This window comes from Asterias rubens, chromosome 11, assembly GCF_902459465.1.
Source record: "Asterias rubens chromosome 11, eAstRub1.3, whole genome shotgun sequence".
Lineage (NCBI taxonomy): Eukaryota > Metazoa > Echinodermata > Asteroidea > Forcipulatida > Asteriidae > Asterias > Asterias rubens.
Window position 1 is genome coordinate 11,891,413 of NC_047072.1, and position 27,669 is coordinate 11,919,081.

General features: G+C 38.6%; 1 protein-coding gene across 1 annotated transcript in view; it reads right to left on the reverse strand.

Annotated features, from left to right (window-relative positions):
• Positions 1-24,570, reverse strand: part of LOC117296755 (2-oxoisovalerate dehydrogenase subunit beta, mitochondrial-like) — a 49,405-nt gene extending 24,835 nt beyond the window's left edge. Inside the window, exons 1-8 of the mRNA XM_033779799.1 lie at positions 24,389-24,570; positions 23,350-23,427; positions 22,024-22,092; positions 20,129-20,262; positions 19,232-19,387; positions 17,673-17,781; positions 13,589-13,651; positions 13,012-13,157 (exon numbers count right to left, since the gene is read on the reverse strand). Coding sequence (XP_033635690.1) covers positions 13,012-13,157; positions 13,589-13,651; positions 17,673-17,781; positions 19,232-19,387; positions 20,129-20,262; positions 22,024-22,092; positions 23,350-23,427; positions 24,389-24,551 — 918 coding nt within the window. The 5' untranslated portion in view covers positions 24,552-24,570. The remainder of the gene's footprint in view (positions 1-13,011; positions 13,158-13,588; positions 13,652-17,672; positions 17,782-19,231; positions 19,388-20,128; positions 20,263-22,023; positions 22,093-23,349; positions 23,428-24,388) is intronic.
• Positions 24,571-27,669: the final 3,099 nt, after the last annotated feature.

Consider the following 27,669-nt stretch of genomic DNA (forward strand, 5'->3'; position numbering starts at 1 on the left):
AAAAAAACAAAAAACTAATTCTTTATACACTTTTAAGTTTTAGGAGTGAGGGTGAGTATTGTACGCTTGTGAACATGTTGAAAATTGTGAACTGCTTCTTACAGTGTTGCCTCTAACGCATCCTTGTTTACTTGGACCGCTGCCAATTTTGGCTTCTCATGCAATATCAACACGATGTAAATTTAGTCAGGCTGAGTATCAATAGACCAAAGAGGGCGCTATACATCACTGGCAGAGAGAAACTGGTCATTTGTATTGAAGAGAGATTAGCTAAAACTGCACTCCTCAAAAAAGAAAAAGGTTTCTTTATTATAATTGCTTCTCTCCACTCAAGGGTAAATAGGTACCTGTGAGGGCAGAGATGGTTCTTGTGGTTAGTTTAGCTTAGTGCGCTACGTATTTGGCGACACAGTCTGTATACTCCCTAGTGAGCTGAGATGCCATCTTGGTTAAAGGAACAAAATGGCCCAGTGATCAGGGTAATAATGTTGGAAGCGCTTTGAGACATGGTGTATCAAGCGCTATATGAAAATCAAATATTGTTGTAATTATTATATACTTCATCATTTCTCGCGCAATAAAAAAGACATACTTTGCAAGCTCAGGCAACTTTCAAACTTCACATGTTAGATTAGGAGAAGAAACCTCATTTTAAGGTCTTTATGATCTTGAAATAAGATGGTCTCTCTGAAACAAGTTCAACTGTACTAAACTGGAGAAAACTTGTAACATTTTTGAAAAAGTTTACAACTTAGAACATACTTCATAAAAGTAAGATGTAAAAAAATTAATGATGCCATCAGTTTTTGATTTTATCCAAGTTTCTTATTTATCAATAACGTTAAAATGCTATGATTACAAATAAATGGGAAAATATGACAAGGACGATGCTTCATTGAACTCTCTATAAATTGAAAAACTGTTGCATTTTCTCATTATCTAATAGCAGCTTTGTTTTCTAGAATGAGTAATAAATCCATGTACAGCTAATGAGCTTGATTCTTCTCAGTCATAGTTCAGTTGTTTGATGAGGATCAATGTCAGTTGTTCATTTATAAAAATTAAAACGTCCCTGGCATCATTCCATGAACAAAATGAGGCTTCTGACATGACATGCATGAAGTGCGTTTGATTTTTAAAAAGAAATGTTTAAAAAAACTTAAACTACAGAAATAAGTTGCTGTTCGTCTGACAGAAGGTTTTATTTTATAAGAAGAAATCAATATTTTAGTCGGAATAATGGAAATTTCAAGAAAGTATACATTAAAAACTTGATGTGTACATTAAAATATTTTATCGGCTGTAAATGCAGTTGCCCGATAGTAACAACACCCGGAAACCTAGTGCTTTGAACTTCTAAAAACACTATAATCTAGTTTTTTTTTTTTTTTTTTTTTAAGTTTTTTTTCATTCCTTCTTCATCTTCATCTTCTATGGAACTCTTCTCTTAAGCGCAACTCGAGCTCAACTGAATTTTGAAACTTATTAAAATATTGATCAAGACAACGTCAAATCAAAGTTTACTTGGTTTTTACCCATACACCGATGTGTGTTAGCACTGTATACTCAGTACTTTCCCGAGTCCTGTGAAAAAATATCACAGGCATGTTACTTGGTGGGATTTGAACCACCAGAGCAGTGTCTTACCAACTAGACTACCAAGGTTGCCGGAAGCTAGAGGCAGTTCGAATCCCAGATCCCCGATGCAAATTTAACATCAATTAAATCAAAGTTAAATGTTTGGGGAAAAAATCTACTGAACCACTTGTCAGATTTGTTTTCTCAGTTTACATGAATTCATCAGAAAGATCATCAAAATTTTTAAAGACACTGCGAACAGTTTGACCCAGTTTGACCTTGAGGTGGAGCCACCTCAAAATTTTACAAAGAATTTAAAACACTTTGATGTTACTTCTGGTCAAAACTAAACCTTACATCACAGTTACATATTGACCCAAATTAATATAACATAATTATACATGTAGTTAATAACACATGCACACCAAACTTTGAAAATTGAACCTTCCAACTCAGACAAATGAACCTCAAAATAAAGAAGGCACCTAAACAATGACGTCATGATGATGTCATCAGGTGTTAAATAACATCAAAATCAAAGTTAAATATTTGAAAAAAAAAAAAAAAAAAAACGAATTCTTTTTACACTTTTAAGTTTCAGGGGTGAGGGGGGGGGGGGGGGGTATTGTACGCTTGTGAACATGTTGAAAATTGTGAACTGCTTCTTACAGTGTTGCCTCTAACGCATCCTTGTTTACTTGGACTGCTGCCAATTTTGGCTTCTCATGCAATATCAACACGATGTAAATTTAGTCAGGCTGAGTATCAATAGACCAAAGAGGGCACTATACATCACTGGCAGAGAGAAACTGGTCATTTGTATTGAAGAGAGATTAGCTAAAACTGCACTCCTCAAAAAAGAAAAAGGTTTCTTTATTATAATTGCTTCTCTCCACTCAAGGGTAAATAGGTACCTGTGAGGGCAGAGATGGTTCTTGTGGTTAGTTTAGCTTAGTGCGCTACGTATTTGGCGACACAGTCTGTATACTCCCTAGTGAGCTGAGATGCCATCTTGGTTAAAGGAACAAAATGGCCCAGTGATCAGGGTAATAATGTTGGAAGCGCTTTGAGACATGGTGTATCAAGCGCTATATGAAAATCAAATATTGTTGTAATTATTATATACTTCATCATTTCTCGCGCAATAAAAAAGACATACTTTGCAAGCTCAGGCAACTTTCAAACTTCACATGTTAGATTAGGAGAAGAAACCTCATTTTAAGGTCTTTATGATCTTGAAATAAGATGGTCTCTCTGAAACAAGTTCAACTGTACTAAACTGGAGAAAACTTGTAACATTTTTGAAAAAGTTTACAACTTAGAACATACTTCATAAAAGTAAGATGTAAAAAAATTAATGACGCCATCAGTTTTTGATTTTATCCAAGTTTCTTATTTATCAATAACGTTAAAATGCTATGATTACAAATAAATGGGAAAATATGACAAGGACGATGCTTCATTGAACTCTCTATAAATTGAAAAACTGTTGCATTTTCTCATTATCTAATAGCAGCTTTGTTTTCTAGAATGAGTAATAAATCCATGTACAGCTAATGAGCTTGATTCTTCTCAGTCATAGTTCAGTTGTTTGATGAGGATCAATGTCAGTTGTTCATTTATACAAATTAAAACGTCCCTGGCATCATTCCATGAACAAAATGAGGCTTCTGACATGACATGCATGAAGTGCGTTTGATTTTTAAAAAGAAATGTTTAAAAAAACTAAAACTACAGAAATAAGTTGCTGTTCGTCTGACAGAAGGTTTTATTTTATAAGAAGAAATCAATATTTTAGTCGGAATAATGGAAATTTCAAGAAAGTATACATTAAAAACTTGATGTGTACATTAAAATATTTTATCGGCTGTAAATGCAGTTGCCCGATAGTAACAACACCCGGAAACCTAGTGCTTTGAACTTCTAAAAACACTATAATCTAGTTTGTTTTTTTTGTTTTTTTTTTTTAGTTTTTTTTTCATTCCTTCTTCATCTTCATCTTCTATGGAACTCTTCTCTTAAGCGCAACTCGAGCTCAACTGAATTTTGAAACTTATTAAAATATTGATCAAGACAACGTCAAATCAAAGTTTACTTGGTTTTTACCCATACACCGATGTGTGTTAGCACTGTATACTCAGTACTTTCCCGAGTCCTGTGAAAAAATATCACAGGCATGTTACTTGGTGGGATTTGAACCACCAGAGCAGTGTCTTACCAACTAGACTACCAAGGTTGCCCGGAAGCTAGAGGCAGTTCGAATCCCAGATCCCCGATGCAAATTTAACATCAATTAAATCAAAGTTAAATGTTTGGGGAAAAAATCTACTGAACCACTTGTCAGATTTGTTTTCTCAGTTTACATGAATTCATCAGAAAGATCATCAAAATTTTTAAAGACACTGCGAACAGTTTGACCCAGTTTGACCTTGAGGTGGAGCCACCTCAAAATTTTACAAAGAATTTAAAACACTTTGATGTTACTTCTGGTCAAAACTAAACCTTACATCACAGTTACATATTGACCCAAATTAATATAACATAATTATACATGTAGTTAATAACACATGCACACCAAACTTTGAAAATTGAACCTTCCAACTCAGACAAATGAACCTCAAAATAAAGAAGGCACCTAAACAATGACGTCATGATGATGTCATCAGGTGTTAAATAACATCAAAATCAAAGTTAAATATTTGAACAAAAAAAAAAAAAAAAACTAATTCTTTTTACACTTTTAAGTTTCAGGGGTGAGGGGGGGGGGTATTGTACGCTTGTGAACATGTTGAAAATTGTGAACTGCTTCTTACAGTGTTGCCTCTAACGCATCCTTGTTTACTTGGACCGCTGCCAATTTTGGCTTCTCATGCAATATCAACACGATGTAAATTTAGTCAGGCTGAGTATCAATAGACCAAAGAGGGCGCTATACATCACTGGCAGAGAGAAACTGGTCATTTGTATTGAAGAGAGATTAGCTAAAACTGCACTCCTCAAAAAAGAAAAAGGTTTCTTTATTATAATTGCTTCTCTCCACTCAAGGGTAAATAGGTACCTGTGAGGGCAGAGATGGTTCTTGTGGTTAGTTTAGCTTAGTGCGCTACGTATTTGGCGACACAGTCTGTATACTCCCTAGTGAGCTGAGATGCCATCTTGGTTAAAGGAACAAAATGGCCCAGTGATCAGGGTAATAATGTTGGAAGCGCTTTGAGACATGGTGTATCAAGCGCTATATGAAAATCAAATATTGTTGTAATTATTATATACTTCATCATTTCTCGCGCAATAAAAAAGACATACTTTGCAAGCTCAGGCAACTTTCAAACTTCACATGTTAGATTAGGAGAAGAAACCTCATTTTAAGGTCTTTATGATCTTGAAATAAGATGGTCTCTCTGAAACAAGTTCAACTGTACTAAACTGGAGAAAACTTGTAACATTTTTGAAAAAGTTTACAACTTAGAACATACTTCATAAAAGTAAGATGTAAAAAAATTAATGACGCCATCAGTTTTTGATTTTATCCAAGTTTCTTATTTATCAATAACGTTAAAATGCTATGATTACAAATAAATGGGAAAATATGACAAGGACGATGCTTCATTGAACTCTCTATAAATTGAAAAACTGTTGCATTTTCTCATTATCTAATAGCAGCTTTGTTTTCTAGAATGAGTAATAAATCCATGTACAGCTAATGAGCTTAATTCTTCTCAGTCATAGTTCAGTTGTTTGATGAGGATCAATGTCAGTTGTTCATTTATAAAAATTAAAACGTCCCTGGCATCATTCCATGAACAAAATGAGGCTTCTGACATGACATGCATGAAGTGCGTTTGATTTTTAAAAAGAAATGTTTAAAAAAACTAAAACTACAGAAATAAGTTGCTGTTTGCCTGACAGAAGGTTTTATTTTATAAGAAGAAATCAATATTTTAGTCGGAATAATGGAAATTTCAAGAAAGTATACATTAAAAACTTGATGTGTACGTTAAAATATTTTATCGGCTGTAAATGCAGTTGCCTGATAGTAACAACACCCGGAAACCTAGTGCTTTGAACTTCTAAAAACACTATTATCTATTTTTTTTTTTTTTTTTTTAAGCTTTTTTTTCATTCCTTCTTCATCTTCATCTTCTATGGAACTCTTCTCGTAAAGCGCAACTCGAGATCAACTGAATTTTGAAACTTTTAAAATTTTAAAAATATTTTAAAATAGTGATCAAGACAACAACACCATGATGAAATCAAAATAACATTAAATCAAAGTTTACTTGGTTTTTACCCATACACCTATGTGTTAGCACTGTATACTCAGTACTTTCCCGAGTCCTGTGAAAAAATATCACAGGCATGTTACTTGGTGGGATTTGAACCACCAGAGCAGTGTCTTACCAACTAGACTACCAAGGTTGCCCGGAAGCTAGAGGCAGTTCGAATCCCAGATCCCCGATGCAAATTTAACATCAATTAAATCAAAGTTAAATGTTTGTCAGATTTGTTTTCTCAGTTTACATGAATACATCAGAAAGATCATCAAAATTTTTAAAGACACTGCAAACAGTTTGACCTTGAGGTGGAGTAACTCTTCCTAACTTTAGGAATAATTTTAAGGTCTGCATGATACAGTGCAGTGTTGGGACTCGTCCTAAGTCCTAAGATTAGTCTTAAGTTAGGAAGAGTTTTTGTGAAATCGACGGCAGCTCCCATATAGCATAGAATAAACTACAGATAAACTTTAAAAGAATATTTTGTTGCTGTTTGTTTAAACTGATATGTAATACGAATCCAACTTGATTTGGGAAACATGACAAGGGCGATGCTTCATTGAACTCTCTACAAATTGAAAAACTGTTGCATTTTCTCATTATCTAATAGCAGCTTTGTTTTCTAGAATGAGTAATAAATCCATGTACAGCTAATGAGCTTGATTCTTCTCAGTCATAGTTCAGTTGTTTGATGAGGATCAATGTCAGTTGTAGATTCATTGATACAAACTAAAACGTCCCTGGCATCATTCCATGAACAGAAATATGAGGCTTCTGTGTTTTTTCAAAGAATAAAAAAACTTCAGGCAAACTTAAATCTATGTGTTAATCATTTTCATGTAAATAGTGGATTATTCCGTGCCAAATCACCTAAAACTCTGAAAAGCAAACAATGGCATAAACAAACAAAACATTTTAGAATCCTGCCCTTTTCATTTCTGAGATATGACCCTACAAAAATAAAGCCCCTGCTCTTGAAAATAATGTTTGTTTTAGAGGCATGTTAAGAGGTTTTATTTTCATGTACAATAATAATAACAACAATAACAAAATGGTATTTATAAAGCGCGATATGAATAAAACATTCCTCAAAGCGCTTAAAAGCAAAATGAAGAGCATTAAAGACAACTACAAATTATTCTGCAGGATAACTGGTATCCCATCAACCATGTCAACTAGAACCAAGTGTCAAAAGTAACAATAGGTCATTTGTTTATCAAGGTAAAGGTCTCTAAATACGATTATCTTAGCCTGCGTAATGACTTGTCATCATTTTTGACACTACATCTAGTTGATGGGATACCAACTACCCTGAATATTAATTTGTAGAGCTAGAATCTTTATGTCAATTTGTTTCAGATTTTAGCCTTGTCATAATTTTTGACACTAAATACCAAATACCCTGAACATAAATTTGCAGAGATATCTTAAAGTCCATTTGTTTCAATTTATGTTGTAGTCTGTATGGTGATACATTGTTTGTTGTTGCCAGTATTGGAATAAAACAATGTCTAAAATGACACTTTTGGTTATAAAAGTCAAGTCATGTGATTGATGCGCCCCTAGTGTTCATCTTACACGTTCCGTTCAATCAAGTCCTGTGATTGAAGCGCCCCTAGTGTTCATCTTACACGTTCCGTTCAGTCAAGTCCTGTGATTGATGCGCCCCTAGTGTTCATCTTACACGTTCCGTTCAGTCAAGTCCTGTGATTGAAGCGCCCCTAGTGTTCATCTTACACGTTCCGTTCAGTAAAGTCCTGTGACTGAAGCGCCCCTAGTGTTCATCTTACATGTTCTGTTCAGTAAAGTCCTGTGATTGAAGCGCCCCTAGTGTTCATCTTACACGTTCCGTTCAATCAAGTCCTGTGATTGAAGCGCCCCTAGTGTTCATCTTACACGTTCCGTTCAGTAAAGTCCTGTGATTGATGCGCCCCTAGTGTTCATCTTACACGTTCCGTTCAGTCAAGTCCTGTGATTGAAGCGCCCCTAGTGTTCATGTTACACGTTCCGTTCAATCAAGTCCTGTGATTGAAGCGCCCCTAGTGTTCATCTTACACGTTCCGTTCAGTAAAGTCCTGTGATTGATGCGCCCCTAGTGTTCATCTTACACGTTCCGTTCAGTCAAGTCCTGTGATTGAAGCGCCCCTAGTGTTCATCTTACACGTTCCGTTCATTCATAGGAATCCAAATAATATGGTTGGGCCTTTGAGGTCGACCAAAGCAACCACAAAGCATGTCTTGAAGACCTTTCCGAAACTTCTTGTATCGGAAAACGTAAATGATGGGATTGATCACAGGGTTCAGGGAGTACATTACTTGGGATATTAAAAGAATTGTGTATCTACTCTCAGTGTAGCACCATCCTGCTTCTGAATAGCAGATGATAAGAAAGAACAAATATGGTGTCCACAAAACAACCACTGCACCCATGGCAATCATAAGCATGCTGATCACATTCCGTCTGGCCTTTAAAAGCTCAAGGGCTGCTCCTTGTACATTCTGTTGCTGGAAGTGTTGAGCACTTCTCTTGAGAGTGGCTTGGATCTTGTAGTAAGCCCAGCTCATAAAAAGGATGGACAACAGGTGGCCAAATAGAGAGAAGAGCACAATTGTTACACCTGCCCATGTTAAATATGAGTCAATCAATGCACAACGAGACCGGCTGGTATCATTGATAGCATACATCATAAACAATCTAGGGCTTGAAAGCAGAAGTGCCAACCCAAATGCCATGAAAATGAGCATGGTAACTTTTTTAGTAGACATCATTCTGGGATAGTGCAGTGGATACACTATTCCTATATATCGTTCATAGGTCACAATACACAGACCATAGCATGATGAGAAGACTGTTAAGTAACCTAAAAAGCCACTCTTGACAATACGACAATAGATACCAATGAAACTCTCTGGTGACTTAGTTGAGATTGACATCAAAATTAAGGAACAGCAATAAATGCTGTCAACAACAGCAAGATATGCCAGCAAGTAGTTTGTCATATTATGAAGGCTCTTGGTGCGAAGGATGACCAACCAAGCTAAAGTGTTGAGAACAATTCCAACAGTTCCTTGTACATAGTGAGAAATATCAAACCAGTCAAACATACTTAGTGTTAAGAAAATTGTCGCTTGCCTCAGTAAAAATCAACTCCAATCCTAAACTGATGCCGTTAGTGATTGACCGTAGTTGTTAACTTTCATCAATGAAGAACTGTACGTGGATGTCAACAAGATCGTTTCTCACTTCATGTGTTGATCACAAACACAAAAATAAATTGCACCTTAATCCGGAGGTGTTGGTTCGAGTCCCACTCTGGTAAATTTTTCTTTGATCAATCCCAGAAATCTAAATAAATTGAAGTTACTCTTCAGTCTGATGGGCGAATGCAAACAGTCTTTGAACTTTTCTACCTCAAGTGATGTTGCTAAGAATCTTCAATACTTCTGTTTGCTGCTGAAATGTTGTTTTTTGTACAGACAAACTGAGAACAAGTCTAAGAGAACAAGTCCAATGTTGACAGCAATCATAACTAAATGATGAAGTCCAAGATGGTCAGCTAAAGCTCTCACAGTCTGCTCTCTGATGTTGTTCCTTGAAACTCTGTATTCTTTCTGAGTTCTCATCACTCTGCGTTAGAGTTTTGATATCAATCTCCATCCAGGTGAATGCTGGGCCCAATTTCATGGAGCTACTAAAGCAGCACAAAAATGCTAAACAACTGTCTGCTAAGCAGAAATGAACAGGATACCAGTTATAAATTGTACATGTGACACTGTGGTTTGGCTGTAACCTTACACTCGTAAGCAGAATATTGTTTTGCTTAGCTACTTTTTGTAGCTCTATGAAATTGGCCCCTGGTGTTTCTAGGACCGGGTTTTTGTTACATTACGTCACTGTACATGGACTTGATTGGATTTAGTTTGACTTTTTGGAAACCTGGGCTCAATTTCAAAAAGCTGTTTACCCACAAGCACTTTTGTTTGCTTACTGTAGCAGAATAATGTGCGTTAGCATAAACATATTTCACTATGATTTCTCAAGTAAGCAGACAATTTCAAGGCGCGCATGTTCACCATGAGTTTGCATCGTTACGTCACTCGTGTGCTTGCCGCGGGTTAGCCAGCATTTACCCTTGCTTATGGTAAACAGCTTAGAAATTCTGCTAGGGACGCTCCCTAAGCACAAAACGGCTGCTTACATGCTTTATGAAATTGGGCCCTGGTAATAATAATGTGACATTGATTTATCTACCTGTATTACACTCAGTTTAATTGCATAAATTCCATAAATATTGGGAGATACATTGGATACACTTAATGAAACAAGTCCTATCCCATAATTTTCACTTAGCATGAGTTCACGTGACAAAAGCAGGAAACGATAAATCAGTTTTAAGTCTCGCCCATCGCCCACCTACTCCTAAACCATCCAGGGTAGTATTACACAAAATGTACCATAGAAGTTTAGTGCATTCAACTCTATCGGCCAGGCTTCTGATTGATGATACCCAAGTTTACTTCCATTTATGGAATGTAAAGGGGGTAACCCTATTTCAGCTCCAGGAGTAGGTGGCAACGGCCCCTGGAAAATCGTGATTGTAGCCCATACCTAGAAGTGGCCTTCAGGCCTTGTGTGTCTGCCAACTTGCACAAAAAAAACATAATATAATCGAAGTTGGTGTCTTGACGGTAGCAGCTTTCTGCCGTTAGTATAAACTTGAACATGTTCAAACAAGTTTTATGCTCCCAAGAACAAACCAAGTATCATTTTCTATTTTTATGGTCATAGTTTGTACCTTCAAACCTGTAGCCAGTGTGTGCGTTTGCTGAGCCGTATCTTTCTTTCTTTGCTTTCCCCACCTGTGTGCTTTGTTAATGGCGCACTTATTTCTTTCAAGATGTGGTCATGCTGGAGTAATTATGCGGTACAAAAGGTTACACATGCCATAGCCGCACCCTCTAAGTCTGCCGTGCGTACTGACTTGTGGTGTTCAACCTTGTCAGTTGGTCGTACGTAACTACGTAACACTATGGTATCCAATGCAAAGACTGTACTAAACTGTACTGAAGAGCTGTACTAAACAGATACATGTACTTGCCAAGCGTCTGTACTTGCCAAGCTCAACAATCGCTCTAAACAACAGAGTGAGGGCGGTATATATTGGTGTTGATGTTTTTAAGTTATGACCGTTTCATCAAAGTCCAATTTTAACGCGTCTTTGTGATCTCTAGGTACTGCCTTGTGCACCAAAGATAGTTCGTTGACATTACTCAGTAGAATGGAAAGGTATTTTATCAGACTCAAGGTCAACATTTGAACATATTATTTCTTGTTCCAGATTTTACACTGCGAGTATTTTTATTGTACAATTTGACGCCGAAGATTGAGAGTAAATGGTTTTCGCAGCATTCTGCCATATGCCCAGCCAGCTCTATGCATATATGCCGCATGGCACAGAACTTGGCACCGCGCCACCAATGAAGGCCTATATAATACACATGTCCATACACCAAAAAACCGCGTGACTGCATCGCATACAATGTACACATAAAATCTTTACGCGCAACCATTGGGGGAATTTCGTAGTTCTTTATACATGAATTTTTGAATTTTCAACCTCGATTTTGAACCGGAAGACAAGATCAAAAAGGGGTCATGTCTGCGAGGCGTTTTCCGATGATGCATCGATTGTAAGAATCCATGATGTGGATCAAAAGTTATGATTTTTTGAAATAATAAACTTTGAATTGGTATAACTCAAGAATGAATGACGTCATCATGACGTAACCAACACAGTATTCCACTCCTAATGCATATCTAACTAAACTGCGCCAATAAAGTATCTAAACACTTACAAATGGTAAGATTTATCGGAACCTAAAATAGTATACAACAAAATAATTATTCATTTCTATTCTCCGTTAATTTCTGCACATTTTGACACATCTTGTGTTGCGCTACGATGTTGTTTGGTGGATTTATAGGCACTTGAGTGGTTTAAGGTCGAATTTCAAAAGTTGCAAAAGCCCCTATTCACCCCAATTTCAGAAGGGAACTCACATAAGCATCACACACAGACAAAATCGAGACAAAAGACACAAACTCGTTTCGTTTACTTGACCATGAAATTTATTAAAACTGCTGATATCCTGTCCTCAATACTTGGTGTGTCCTCCCATCACTGTCCTGAACGGCAAGGAGTCGTCTTCTCATACTCCCAACGAGACCTTTGATCTGTCCCTGGTAAATCCCCTGCCATTTCCTGATCAGGATGCGTCGCAATCCCTCGAGAGTGGTGTCAGGCTTTATGGACTTGTTCACTTTCTTCTGCTGCAGAAGTCGCCCTCAGACAGCCACTCCTTGGCAGGTCGCCCACATATGACTGAGCTTGGTAGCCATTCCACCATTTACTGACCGTCGCTCTTGAGACGTTCCAACTTGATAAGCTGCAGCTCGAATCGACATACCGGCTTCTATCAAACCAACGATCCGTCCTCTTTCCTGTTTGGTCAGTGCTGAGCCATCTTTCCTGTTATCTTGAACACCTTTCCGTGTCTTACCATATCGGGGAATCTGGCTCTTAACCCATATTGATGTATGCCTCCCATCTTTGACCCATTTGCTTGGTTACTGACAAATAATGCTGCTATTCATTGCAACCGATTTATCCAACACGTGACAAAAAAAATCATTTATAAAAGGCGGGCAAAAGAAACGCTGATCTTACTCGTCACAATACAACGATTTAGCTTGAATAGGGGCTTTTGCAACTTTTGAAATTCGACCTTTAGCCACTCAAGTGCCCATGAATCCACCAAACAACATCGTAGCGCAACACAAGATGTGTCAAAACGTGCAGAAATTAACGGTGACTCGTAATAAATAATTATTTTTTGGCACACTATTTCAGGTTCCGATATATCTGACCATTTGTAAGTGTTTAGATACTTTATTGGCGCAGTTTATGTGCAAAGTTTCAAGTCCATACGAGTTTTGAAAGTGTGCTTTTGTTAGAGGACAAGGGACGGAGAGAAACTAAAGAAGTATTAAAAAGTAAAAAAAAAAAACCCAAAAAAAAAACAAACAATAACAAAAGGTGTCCGGAGCTGTGCTCTGCTCCGAACACCTAATAGTTCCACAGAAAACTTAGAGTTCACACACCTTGCAAATGGTCTCGGAATCCCAGGGCACAATAGTCCTCAGGTCGATGACCTCACAGGATACGCCCAGTTTCTCCTGGGCTAACTGGGCGACCTCATGCATGACATGAACTTGGGTGCCCCATGCAAGCAGTGTGACATCACTTCCTGTTTTTAGTGAATTCAATTCAATTCAATTGAGTTAAATTTATTAGAAACATCGCATTCAAAAACTATGAACATTGTTTTACAGGGTGCATCCACGATAACAAACACAACATTTTAAAAATAGAATGGACTTTATACTGTTATCTACAACCATCCTAAAACAACTACAAGGGAAACGGCCCCCAAAAATAAATGTTTTGGCCAGGGGTTTCCTTAGAAGATGTTTGTTATTTGAGCACATAGAATGGCAATCTATAATGATATTATAGTTATTGCAGACTAGTCAATTATAATCATTAAAACACACAGTGGATACAATTGAATGGTCAGACAGCACTCACACTTCATACAGCTTTGGACTTCCTGATAAATATTTCATTAAATTTGTATAACAAAAAATTTGTGAGAAAAATTGGATAACTAAAACTTACCTTCGACTATTACTTCTGCCTGTTCCAGCGGCAACATGTAATCCTGAACTGGTACTTGCTCCACTGCAACCAATGAAACAAAAACAAAATGGACAAAACAGTTGTGGAAGTGTCGTTGCCGAGCGGAATAAGAGCACCGAATTCAAACTCTGGTGTTGACCAGTAACCTTATTCTGCTAAGCATTATTTTGTCCATGCAGCATGGATAATGAAATTGGGTACAGAGCAGCGAATTCAAACTCTGGTGTTGACCAGTAACCTTATTCTGCTAAGCATTATTTTGTCCATGCAGCATGGATAATGAAATTGGGTACAGAGCACCGAATTCAAACTCTGGTGTTGACCAGTAACCTTATTCTGCTAAGCATTATTTTGTCCATGCAGCATGGATAATGAAATTGGGTACAGAGCACCGAATTCAAACTCTGGTGTTGACCAGTAACCTTATTCTGCTAAGCATTATTTTGTCCATGCAGCATGGATAATCAAATTGGGTACAGAGCACCGAATTCAAACTCTGGTGTTGACCAGTAACCTTATTCTGCTAAGCATTATTTTGTCCATGCAGCATGGATAATCAAATTGGGTACAGAGCAGCGAATTCAAACTCTGGTGTTGACCAGTAACCTTATTCTGCTAAGCATTATTTTGTCCATGCAGCATGGATAATGAAATTGGGTACAGAGCACCGAATTCAAACTCTGGTGTTGACCAGTAACCTTATTCTGCTAAGCATTATTTTGTCCATGCAGCATGGATAATGAAATTGGGTACAGAGCAGCGAATTCAAACTCTGGTGTTGACCAGTAACCTTATTCTGCTTAGCATTATTTTGTCCATGCAGCATGGATAATGAAATTGGGTACAGAGCACCGAATTCAAACTCTGGTGTTGACCAGTAACCTTATTCTGCTAAGCATTATTTTGTCCATGCAGCATGGATAATGAAATTGGGTACAGAGCACCGAATTCAAACTCTGGTGTTGACCAGTAACCTTATTCTGCTAAGTATTATTTTGTCCATGCAGCATGGATAATGAAATTGGGTACAGAGCACCGAATTCAAACTCTGGTGTTGACCAGTAACCTTATTCTGCTAAGCATTATTTTGTCCATGCAGCATGGATAATGAAATTGGGTACAGAGCACCAAATTCAAACTCTGGTGTTGACCAGTAACCTTATTCTGCTAAGCATTATTTTGTCCATGCAGCATGGATAATGAAATTGGGTACAGAGCACCGAATTCAAACTCTGGTGTTGACCAGTAACCTTATTCTGCTAAGCATTATTTTGTCCATGCAGCATGGATAATGAAATTGGGTACAGAGCACCGAATTCAACCTCTGGTGTTGACCAGTAACCTTATTCTGCTAAGCATTATTTTGTCCATGCAGCATTGATAATGAAATTGGGTACAGAGCACCGAATTCAAACTCTGGTGTTGACCAGTAACCTTATTCTGCTAAGCATTATTTTGTCCATGCAGCATGGATAATGAAATTGGGTACAGAGCACCGAATTCAAACTCTGGTGTTGACCAGTAACCTTATTCTGCTAAGCATTATTTTGTCCATGCAGCATGGATAATGAAATTGGGTACAGAGCACCGAATTCAAACTCTGGTGTTGACCAGTAACCTTATTCTGCTAAGCATTATTTTGTCCATGCAGCATGGATAATCAAATTGGGTACAGAGCACCGAATTCAAACTCTGGTGTTGACCAGTAACCTTATTCTGCTAAGCATTATTTTGTCCATGCAGCATGGATAATGAAATTGGGTACAGAGCACCGAATTCAAACTCTGGTGTTGACCAGTAACCTTATTCTGCTAAGTATTATTTTGTCCATGCAGCATGGATAATCAAATTGGGTACAGAGCACCGAATTCAAACTCTGGTGTTGACCAGTAACCTTATTCTGCTAAGCATTATTTTGTCCATGCAGCATGGATAATGAAATTGGGTACAGAGCAGCGAATTCAAACTCTGGTGTTGACCAGTAACCTTATTCTGCTAAGCATTATTTTGTCCATGCAGCATGGATAATGAAATTGGGTACAGAGCACCGAATTCAAACTCTGGTGTTGACCAGTAACCTTATTCTGCTAAGCATTATTTTGTCCATGCAGCATTCATGGATAATGAAATTGGGTACAGAGCCCAATTTCATAGAGTTGCTCAAGCAGAACAATTTTGCTTAATAATTTTCTGCTAAGCAAAAATCAGGGGTTTCCCTTAACTTTTTTTTCAATCGCCCGCCGTGCGAGTCAACCACAATTCTCGATCGCCCGCAGTTTTTTTCACTAGCCCGCATGTATTTATACACAAAATAAAAAAATAAAAAAAATAAAACAATTAAGCCCTTAAAATTGCTTTTTTTTTAGGATTTTATATCCAAGTGTTTACCTTAAACTATCCCTTTTCCACCAACAACAACTTTAATGACTTCATGGTTAGGGGGTCGGTTGATTTGAACATGTTCTGAACTCCGTTTGCAACAAAATCTTCATGAATCAACGATCAGTCAACAACGCACATCGAGAAATAACTCAATGAACTTTGCCTCTCAACGCCCTCCAATGTTATTGGAATTCTTCCAAGACTGTACATTGTGCACAGTCTGCAGGCATTATGCACAACCCGCGGCAATTATTTACTCCGTTCGCGAACGTGTACTGCGATGAAGTCTAGTCAAGAACATCATGAATATGGAATTATCAACAGCCATCAACGGCCAATCGCAGCGTGCAGAGTGTTGGTCAGAATGGACTTTGGACGACTGTGTGTGTATTGTGTATGTGCTGTGCATACTGCATGGACGTACCAGTGGGCGACCGTGTACATGTACTGTAAGGATACTCGGCACCATGTGGTTTGTGCATCGTGTTTTCAATTGATTGTACGTGTTTTCTGAAACGAACGACAGCAATTCTGGTCCCGATCACGGCAAAATTAAATCTAGCAAGTATCTAGAATTGTCAAACTTACTAGTTTAAAAGCTTTAGTAAAAGTTTTCTGTGGGATTTTGCCACTGAACCCTCATTTATATGTGAAAAGGAACAATTATTTGACTCGCCCGGCGGGCTAGTGAGAAAGGGTTTTCACTTGCCCGCCGCTATTTTCACTCGCATTTGGCGATCGGGCGACCGCGTATTTCGAACCCTGAAAATCTGTAGACCAATGTAAATGGGAGACCAGTCTACACTGGAAATAGCATCAAATAAAATCATTGGGCCTGTAAGACCAATGCCTGTCTTTATCCTTGTTGATGAAGACAGGGGACCAGTCTGACCAGTCTACACTGGACATAGCATCAAATAAAATCATTGGGCCTGTAAGACCAATGCCTGTCTTTATCCTTGTTGATGAAGACAGGGGACTAGACTTCATCGGGCATAGCATCCAATGTAGATAGGGGACCAGTCTACACTGGACATAGCATCAAATAAAATCATTGGGCCTGTAAGACCAATGCCTGTCTTTATCCTTGTTGATGAAGACAGGGGACCAGTCTGACCAGTCTACACTGGACATAGCATCAAATAAAATCATTGGGCCTGTAAGACCAATGCCTGTCTTTATCCTTGTTGATGAAGACAGGGGACTAGACTTCATCGGGCATAGCATCCAATGTAGATAGGGGACCAGTCTACACTGGAAATAGCATCAAATAAAATCATTGGGCCTGTAAGACCAATGCCTGTCTTTATCCTTGTTGATGAAGACAGGGGACCAGTCTGACCAGTCTACACTGGACATAGCATCAAATAAAATCATTGGGCCTGTAAGACCAATGCCTGTCTTTATCCTTGTTGATGAAGACAGGGGACTAGACTACATCGGGCATAGCATCCAATGTAGACAGAAGACCAGTCTACACTGGGCATAGCATCCAATGAAATCATTTGACCTGTAAGACCAATGCCCGTCTTTATCCTTATAAATAACGACAGGGGACCAAACTACATCGAGCATAGCGTCCAATGTAGATAGGGGACCAGTCTACACTGGACATAGCATCCAATGAAGACGGGAGACCAGTCTCGACAAAGAATCCAATGTGGGTCATTTTCCAACTCACCTGCTGCTCTATACAGAACCTTGGGCTCAAAGAATATGCACGGATTCTTATCTCGTATACAAGACAGCAGCAGCCCCTTGGCTTGGATTGGACTTCTCGGAATAACCACCTGGAAACATCAAGAAAAACAGAGACGGCATGAGATTTGAAGACTGCTAATTTTTCTTGAACCAGAATGATCATTGTGCTTCACATATTATAAACCGTGGGCACTTGGTCATTTATTTCATTTCTGGGGCCAATTTCACACAGCAATAAAATTCATCGCCAGACAAATTGTCAGTTATTACATTACCAAAGTGATTTGTATTGTAACATCACACTTTACTATTAATAGCAACTGAGATTTATTTGCAGTTAAAATCAATCTTAGCTCTTTGTGAAACCGGCACCTGAAACCATCTCAGCTCCCTGGGGAGTAAACAGCCTGTGCTGCCAAAGCGCAATCTCAGCTAAACCATTCAAAAGAACCATCTTTGCCCTCACAAGTACCCATTCTACCCCTGGCTGAAGAGAAGCAATAGGAGACTTTCCAACGCTAGGTGGCAGCAGACATACCGGGTAAATTTCCATTGTTTACGTAGTTCTGAACATGCGCATAATTCTGAGAACAATGGATTTACCCGGTAAGTCTGCTGCCCTCTATCGTCCCAGAAAGTCTCCCATTGTAGTCAAGTGTCTAGCTCAAATGACAAAAGCAGTCCTTATATATACCACTTTATCAAAAAGCCTCTCAAAGCACTTATCGTCAGTTATTTCCAGACAGTGCCCAATTTTATAGAGTTGCTTAAGCGCAAAAACAGCTAAGCATAACACCAATAAGCTTACCATGCCAGGAGTAAGCTTACCAGACAAATTACCATGTCACACTATACAATATGAACTGGTATTCTGCTTATTTCTGTTTAGCAGACAATTAATAAATAATATTTTCTGCTTGCGCAGCTCTATGAAATTGGGCCCTTTCTTGAATTAAATGACGAGCTTTGAGACGCCTTTTAAAGGCAGTGGACACTATTGGTAATTACTCAAAATAATTATTAGCGTAAAACCTTTCTTGGTGACGAGTAATAGGGAGAGGTTGATGGTATAAAACATTGAGAGAAATGGCCCCCTCTGAAGTGCCATAGTTTTCGAGAAAGAAGTAATTTTCCCCAAATTTGATTTCGAGACCTCAAGTTTAGAACTTGAGGTCTCGAAATCAACTATCTAAACGCACACAACTTCGTGTGACAAGGGTATTTTTTCTTTCATTATTATCTCGCAGGTTCGACGACCGATTGAGCTCCAATTTTCACAGGTTTGTTATTTTATGAATATGTTGAGATACACCAACTGTGAAGGCTAGCCTTTGACAATTACCAATAGTGTCCACTGCCTTTAAAGACAACCGGCTGGAATATATTTTTTCTTACTTTTGTCTGAGATCGTTAAAATCTTTTTAAAAAATAAGCAGGCGGCCTCTAAGAAGGAATCATGCGAGACCCTTAATGTGTTTTTGTATAAAATATGTATAGCCTAACTACACAGATATTGAAACCATATTATTTGAATCCTACCTTTATACCGGGGACATGACCGAAGAACGCCTCCGGACACTGGGAGTGATACAGCGCCCCATGGCCAACAGCGCCCCATGGAGTCCGGATGGTAAGGCCTCCAACATCAAAGATGTTTCCGCATCGATACCGGAACTTTGCTGCCTCGTTAACAATCTGTGTATTATGGAGCAGCAAATATTAGTTGTACAATTTTAAGCACCTGCTGAGTTAGTCGGACTGTTCGCCTTCAAACCGTGTTATGTTTGTATATTATTATCATAACATTAATGACTAGTTCTTATACAGTGCATTTTACAATAATGGTATCAAATGCGTTTCATATTAGGGCCCATCTTTAATCTTTATCAGCTAGCTCTCTGAGGAGTATACAGCCCCCCGGGCTGCCGTGGCACTCCGATGGCTTTTTCATACACAATATCAACCTCTACCCTCGTAGGTACCTATTTATACCCCTGGGTGAAGAAAAGCATCTTGCTAAAGAACGCAAGCGTCATCACTAGGATTCGAACCCACACTCCAACAAATTGCAGGTACCCATTTATACCCCTGGGTGAAGAGAAGCAATTATAGTAAAGCATCTTCTTGCTTAACAACACAAGCGTCATGACTAGGATTCGAACCCATACTCCGACGACTTAACCACCAGAACTTGAATACGAGGCTCAAAACCACTCATCCAGAACACCCTACAATGGCTACCCTTAAGGCCCGGTCACACAGGCCCCGATAACGAGAACGAAAACGAACACGATAAAAATGCTCGCCCTCGATTGGTTGAATGAGCGTGGGCGTTTTCTTCGTGGAGCAATTCAACCAATCGCGAGTGTGCATTTTTATCGTTCTCGTTTTCGTTCTCGTTATCGGGGCCTGTGTGACCGGGCCTTTATTCCTTACCTGGTCAAATGCTGGGTAGATATAGTCAGCAAACTGGATTTCCGCGATAGCAGTGGCTCCAACAGAGGCCATGCCGATGCCAAATCCCACTATTCCTTGCTCGCATAACGGAGTGTTAAATACTCGATCCTTTCCTGTAAGTCATAAGGAATGACACATTATAATATGTTTATTACCTTTACATAATAATAATATAATAATAATAACCCGTTTTTATATAGCGCTTTTCACACCCGGAGGGCGTCCCAAAGCGCTTCACATTATTACACCTGGTCACTGGGCCTTAATTCACTCCTTAAACCATCTCAGCTCCCTGGTGGGGAGTATGCAGCCTGTGCAACATTAATATGCGCTACTCGGCTAAATCAATCACAAGAACCATCTCTGCCCTCACAGGTACCCATTTACCCCTGGGTTGAGAGAAGCAATTGTAGTTAAGTGTCTTGCTCAGGGACCCAAGTGTCACGACCGGGATTCGAACCCACACTCTGCTGAACAGAATCATCAGAGCTTGAATTCGGTGCTCTGATCCGCTCGGCCACGACACCCCACTACATGAATGCGTATTAAGTGATTTTTTTTTTTGTAGAACACAAAATTTACAGATTTACATCAAACTTACGCAGTTTGAAGATAATGATGGCAGAAAGCTTCCCTCAAAATATTACATGCTGAGGTACTTTTCTTTGAGAAATGAGTAAAACAAGTCACAAAAATAATTTTCATCTCAGTGAGATGGAAAATTATTTTAGCGTGAAAAAAAGTATTACCCAGTTATGGTAAAATACCATACAGTATAGACATACTGGTAAATAAGTTTTCTGGTAAATAGGTTTTACATGCTAAAATTGAGACAACAATTAGTTTTCATGACATTGTTGTACTCATTCCTAAAAAACTACAGCAACTCACCAAGTAATATTTTAAAGGAATCTTTCTACAATCATCATCTTCACACCGTATATAAAGTTTAATGTAAATCTTTGGACATCATGTTTTGTGTCCTACAAAAAGCCCAAAATTTCCCAAACACTGCAGTCCTTTTCCCAATTTCTGTGAACAAATTCGATGACCAACTGAGCCCAAGTTATTATTTATGCAGGGATACAGCAAGTGAGAATACTGGTCTTAAACAATTATCAAACATGTCCAGTTCCTTGAACGCAAATCAAACAACAAGCAAAAAGGACTAAAACAGAATGAGCAAAACACATTCATGAGTGACTATGGAACACCCTCCCCATTACAATACAGACAACAATTTCGCTACATACTTATAAATAAATAAAAATAAAAAATAAAACACTGAAGGGACGGTAAGGGATTAGAATTAGAATTAGAATTAGAATTATTTATTCAGCCAACGTTAAAAAGTTAAAAACCTATAACTTCGGAAATTGTAATGTACTAGATTTAACAATCACAAAATACATTTAAAAACATTACGAAGAAAATACAAAAATACAAATATATACAAATATAATATAGGCTACAAAAAGCAGAAAACAAACTAGTTATCGGTGTATAGGTAAAAATCAAAATTAATTTTCTTTATCCCCGATGCAAATTGAACATCTCTTTTAAAACTAGTTATCATTAAAAGCACAAACAGCATGAGGATAAAAACTATCTACGAACCGCTTACTACCTTTAAAAATGCTTTAAGCAACCTTAGAATGGAGGAATTTGAAATAATCAGCTGCTGGGTGAAATTCGTCCTGCATTATTTAACACCATTTAACAACAGAAGTAATTTGAGCACGATTAGCACTTTCATCGTCATTTTGAATTAAACAAATTAGACTAGTATCATCTGCAAACTTAATGACAAGCGAATTGGGTTTGGTTGCTTAACAATCATGGGTATACAATGAATATAAAAGTGTTAAACTCACCATACTTATCGGCAAGACCCACAGTGCATCTGAACACACCACCGAATGCCACATCTTCCCCAAAGATAACTTGAAAAAAAAGGAACAAAATACCAAATAACGATTAAAATTCTGAAACAATGTTACTTGAGACCTGGGCCAAATTTTATCTCTCTGCTTACTGCCAAATTCTGTGCTTACAATCCCCATTCTTCGCTAATTATGCAAGCGTCAAATTGTTTGCGCTAGTTGTGTAAGCGAAGAATGCCTAGTAACAGGGAGTACGCAAACACACACAAGCAATGATAATGAAAATTAATAATATACACATATTGACTGACAGTGAGGTAACTAGTATACGTCTATTCCCACGAGGGACTTTGAGTGACCAGAAGAGCGACCTATTTCCCCGAGGCCGAAGGCCGAGGGAAATAGGCCCCTCTTCTGGTCACTCACAGGCCCGATATGTGTTTTCTAACACAGCTTAGTCTTAAATGACAAATAAGAACAGAAAAGGGAATTTTGCAGTTGTTGTTCACGGTTCAAGTCAAGAGAGGGCGCTGTTACCGCGGGCACTATATTCAAAGACTATTGCCCGCTCTTGTACTATTCCCGCAAAACACGCGCGCGCGATCACTAGCCTATATTAGTTCATTCCACGTGACCGTGTTTCAGCCAACCAGAATACAGAACAAGCAAGAGGTGTGTCATAATGAAATTTAATGAACCTACTCAACTAGTCACGCCTCAAATAATCGCGCCTTAGACACTAGTGGCAACTATAATTTTTAGTTTCCCAATATGCATTGCGATATGTTTGCCACAGCCGCAACATAGTAAAGTTTGCGCTGAAAGGATTGAGGGATTGTGTCACTGATGCCTGATTGTGTTTCCCTAAATTATGTTGTCGTGAATAGTCGTGAGCGACACAATCGGTTCATCAAACAGGTAGTCAAGACTATTCTTGTTGTAGTCGTGGTGGCTCAAGCTTGCGATCAGCTTCTGACAAAACACGCCTAACCGAACACCCAACCATCAGAACACTCTCATCTGCTCATAACCGGACTTCTCCTTTGTTGCTCCGCAAATATGGAACAACCTCCCAGTACGCATCACAAATTGTAACTCTTTGACACATTGTTCAAAAAACCTCTCAAAACTCACTTGTTGTAGTAGGCCCTAATAGTTCCATTGTTTTTGCTCTTTTCAGCGCTTTGATCTTGATGTAAAGGCGCTTTACAAATATTTAGTGTAGTTGAAAAACGGTAGTCACAACTCGACTGAGCAATGATTAGTTGCTACTACGACACTAGCTGCACTAGTCTCGTTTGAGGCCTAATTACTTACCTGCTGTGGAGTCTGTGCCAAGTGCGATATCCATGGCATTGGTAAGCGACTGGAATAGATTCATCTTTGTGGTTTCACCTGAATATCAAGAGCAATTTATGAAGTTAAGGCTGTGTCCGAATTGGCGACTTTGGCTACAGCTACGGCAAGATCAGCGCGTCTGTCAGTGTTGAAGAATAACAGACGCGCGCGCCAAAGCCGTAGTTGTAGCCGCAGTCGCCAATTTGGACACGGCCTAACTTATTACTTAGACTGGGGCACACTGACTGTAATCGAATAGATTCAGGGACTATACGGGATTTGAGACCGTGGCAGTGCATGGTGAGGCTAAAGAAATTGGGGATCAAGGCCCTGGGGGGAACATTGTGTTCCAAGCTCTTAACCTCTATTTCTAGGGTATACATTTGAGAAGCATTACCGCGTAATGTTTCTCAGACTGTCTATTCCCATTGGGGCATTGTGGGCATCCCAGTTCGACCATTTTTCGAGGTTTTCATTTGTAGTTAATTAGGTCCACTTTTGCGGCCACATGTCTGGCCCCATTTTCCCAAGATTAGCGATAGTAAAATGAAGGCAGTTTCTAACTAACTAAGTTAGTTGCCTAAACTAACTACAAAGTCGCCCCCCCCCCCCCCCCCCCCCCCCAATAGCAAAGTTGCCCCTCACCTCACAACATACACAAACTTTCATTATCATAAGTAAAAGAGCTTCGCCGTTGGGAGGACTATCACAACTAGTAATAGTAACCCTATAATATTTATTATCGGCATCGGCCAGACCAGAGAGTTGGGGAGTTCATGTGGGATAACTTTCAGTATGAATGAATGGCGCCACCACTTTTTCACTCATTTTATTTTTAAAATTTTACAAAGAGGGAATCTCATTTTTTAGGTAAATTAATTAGCTACTATTATATTATTTCTTATCGAATGAAAAAGTGGTGGCGTCATACGGAGCAGGGAAGTACGGAGTGAGTGGATTGGAAGGAAAATGTTTGTAATTGAATTGAAAGGAAAGGCAAAATCGATAACAACTTTACCCAGTGATTCTGGCGGTGAGTCCGGTACGAACTTCCACGCTGATGCATGTCTACAAATTTGAAGATTTCCCTGACAAACAGGATTCCTCAATACAGTGCTTTTACGCCACGATTGGCTGCAAAGCTTGCCAAGTTTGTTTAATGTTGTTCGGAGGGAAGCCATTTTTGCCGAAAAATGAAATACACATTACACGTCTCTCTGAAGAAAAATCCCTGCAACTCTTGAGGGCGCTCTGTAAAAACATGGTAAAAACGCACACAGTGAAAAAAGTGGGATGGGGGATGGGAGGAACGAAATGTGGCACATTGCTATGCTACAGCAGGCGGCGGCCCTGTTTTGGTTCAAGGTTCATTCTATTTCCACAGTATCAACAAATAAAAGAGAATACAATACAGTTAAGATAATATATCTAGATGAAAATAAATATGATATCGCAGAGGGATCCATTTAAGAGGAAGAAGAGCTTGTGGGGCAATGGTCCCTAAAATAGTATGCGTAGGCTTAGAATGCCAAGTCTCTCTTTTGTTTGAAGCGGGAGATAAAGCCATTTTCCAAAAAACACAAGGGGTGCTCGTTCCGATTCTGAGCAAGTAAAAAAATCTGGATTTTTGATAGTTGAAAATGGAATTAAAAAGGGACTTCGTTGAACTTCATGGTGGAGAAGGAGTCTAGAAAAAGGACGCGGGCCGGTTTGCATGATTATTAAAAAATATTATTATTATTATTATTTTTTTTTTTTTTTTGGGGGGGGGGGCTTTAGTTAGTGGCAACAAATTTTTACAAACATTTAGTGAAGCCTACGTGCATCAGCTTTCGATAGATTATGAGAAACATTTCATGTCGTTGTCTGGTTATGTTAATAAAAAATATCGGTTGTAAACCCCATCAACAAAATGAATCTGGGAATTAGCGTTACTGCTGTAACGCTTCTCGGTTGTGTATTCCAAGTATCTTTCTGTGTGCTTGACAATGTTTTCGCTTCGGATTGTCGGCGATATCTAAAACGCGACCTGACCATCTTTTGAAATGAATTTTGTCAAAGGGTAATTTTAGTGTACACAACTCTAGGCCTAGTCTTTGTGCAAGACGTTTCTCGTTTTCCTTTCACGCACACCGCGGCCAATTCACCAACAGCGCCCGCACCGACTCACCTGACTTAGTCCACCCACCCCCCGCCCTTGGTCTTGCACCAAGACTACTCTAGGCCCTAAATTAATAAAAAGTTGTATAAGAGTCTACAGCTAAAAACAACTTAAAGACACTATAGACACTATTGGTAATATTGTCAAAGACCAGTCTTCTCACTTGGTGTATCTCAACATAATAATATTATTATGCACAAAACAAACCTGTGAAAATTTGAGCTCAATAATGGTCGTCGAAGTCGGTCGTCGAAAAAAAACACCCTAGTCACACGAAGTTATGTGCTTTCAGATGCTTGATTTCGAGACCTCAAATTCTAAATCTGAGGTCTCGAAATCAAATTCGTGGAGAATTACTTCTTTCTCGAAAACTACGTCACTTTTAGAGGGAGCCGTTTCTCACAATGTTTTATACTATCAACCTCTCCCCATTACTCGTCACCAAGTATGGTTTTATGCTAAAAATTATTTTGAGTTATTACCAATAGTGCAGTGTACACTGCCTTTAACGGTTCCAAAAACCCAAGATGCCTGTTGAACCTTGCCTTTCAAGAATAACCTGTTATAACAACAAAAAATCTCAAACATGCGCCTTTTCATTTTTGTTCCCAATTCCATCTCTGAAAATGGCCTATTTTTATCAAAAAGAAGCTTGGGGTAAATAATTTTTTTCCCAGGGCGTTGCCACGTATCGTCTTTCCAGGCCTCGAGCTCTCCAATCCTTGTCTTGTCAATGGGTGAAACGAGGTGGAAACATTGAAGGGAAAGACCGTTTCGTTGCCATGGTAATATCTTACCAGCGTCTATTAACCGATCAATAACAATATTATTGTTAGACGCCAATTTGCAGTAGATCCATGGCTGACACTGTTGGTCAATTATTTTTGCTACTGTGTGACTAACAGTGAGGCAGCACGGTGTATTTGTCATTGTTCTCTCCCCTCCTAACTCAACCTCCTTTTTCAATTGTTGTCAGGTAAACATGAAGCCTACTTTAAAGGCAGTGGACACTATTGGTAATTACTCAACATAATTATTAGCATAAAACCTTTCTTGGTGACGAGTAATGGGGAGAGGTTGATGGTATAAAACATTGTGAGAAACGGCTCCCTTTGAAGTGCCATAGTTTTCGAGAAAGGAGTAATTTTCCACGAATTTGATTTGGAGACCTTAGATTTAGAACTTGAGGTCTCGAAATCAAGCATCTAAACGCAGACAACTTCGTGTGACAAGGGCTTTTTTCTTTAATAGTTATCTCGCAACTCCGACGACCAATCAAACTTAAACTTTCACAGGTTTGTTATTAATTTATGCATATGTTGAGATACACCAACTGTGAAGACTATAGTCTTTGACAACTACCAATAGTGTCCGCTGTCTTTAAATTAGTGGCAGGCAGTTGAACGTTTGGTTATATTAGAAACCTACGGCAGCTTCAATATAAAGCATATTTTTTGAGAAACATTTCACTTCGAAGTCATGATGTCCTTATGTAAAAGAATTTGAATCTGTGAGCGCGAGCGGCGGTACCAACGGTTCTCAGGTTGGGCATTCATCAGGGATTATTCGTCATGCATCATGAGCATAATAATCGCCCCGGTTTCTGACTTGTTATTATAGGCCTATATATCAGGATTAAAACAATCGAACAATTCCATAAACCCAAAGGTATACTTTGACCTTTAAAGGCAGTGAACTTGTTCATCATTATTCCCCTACTCGGACTTTACGATCATCTCAACAGTCATTGCTTTCTGCTACTAGAGCTTCTTCCATTTTTTATGGCCACAGATCTTTTTCTTACGCCGCACCGTTTCTTTGGAATAGTCTTCCTGTGCATATTCGCCAAGCTAATACTTTACAATGTTTTAAGTCCTTGTTGAAAACTCATTGTTTAAAGCTTCTTTTTTGTAATTTGCCTATTTGTATCTTGTATCTTTCTCTAATTGTTTATTTTGTTGTTTCTTTAATGCGCTTAGAGGCTTTTGCATTAGGCGCTTTACAAATGTCTTATTATTATTATTATTATTATTGGTAATTACTCAAAATAATAATTAGCATAAAACCTTACTCGGTAACGAGTAATGGGGAGAAGTTGATGGTATAAAACCTTGTGAGAAACGGCTCCCTCTGAAGTG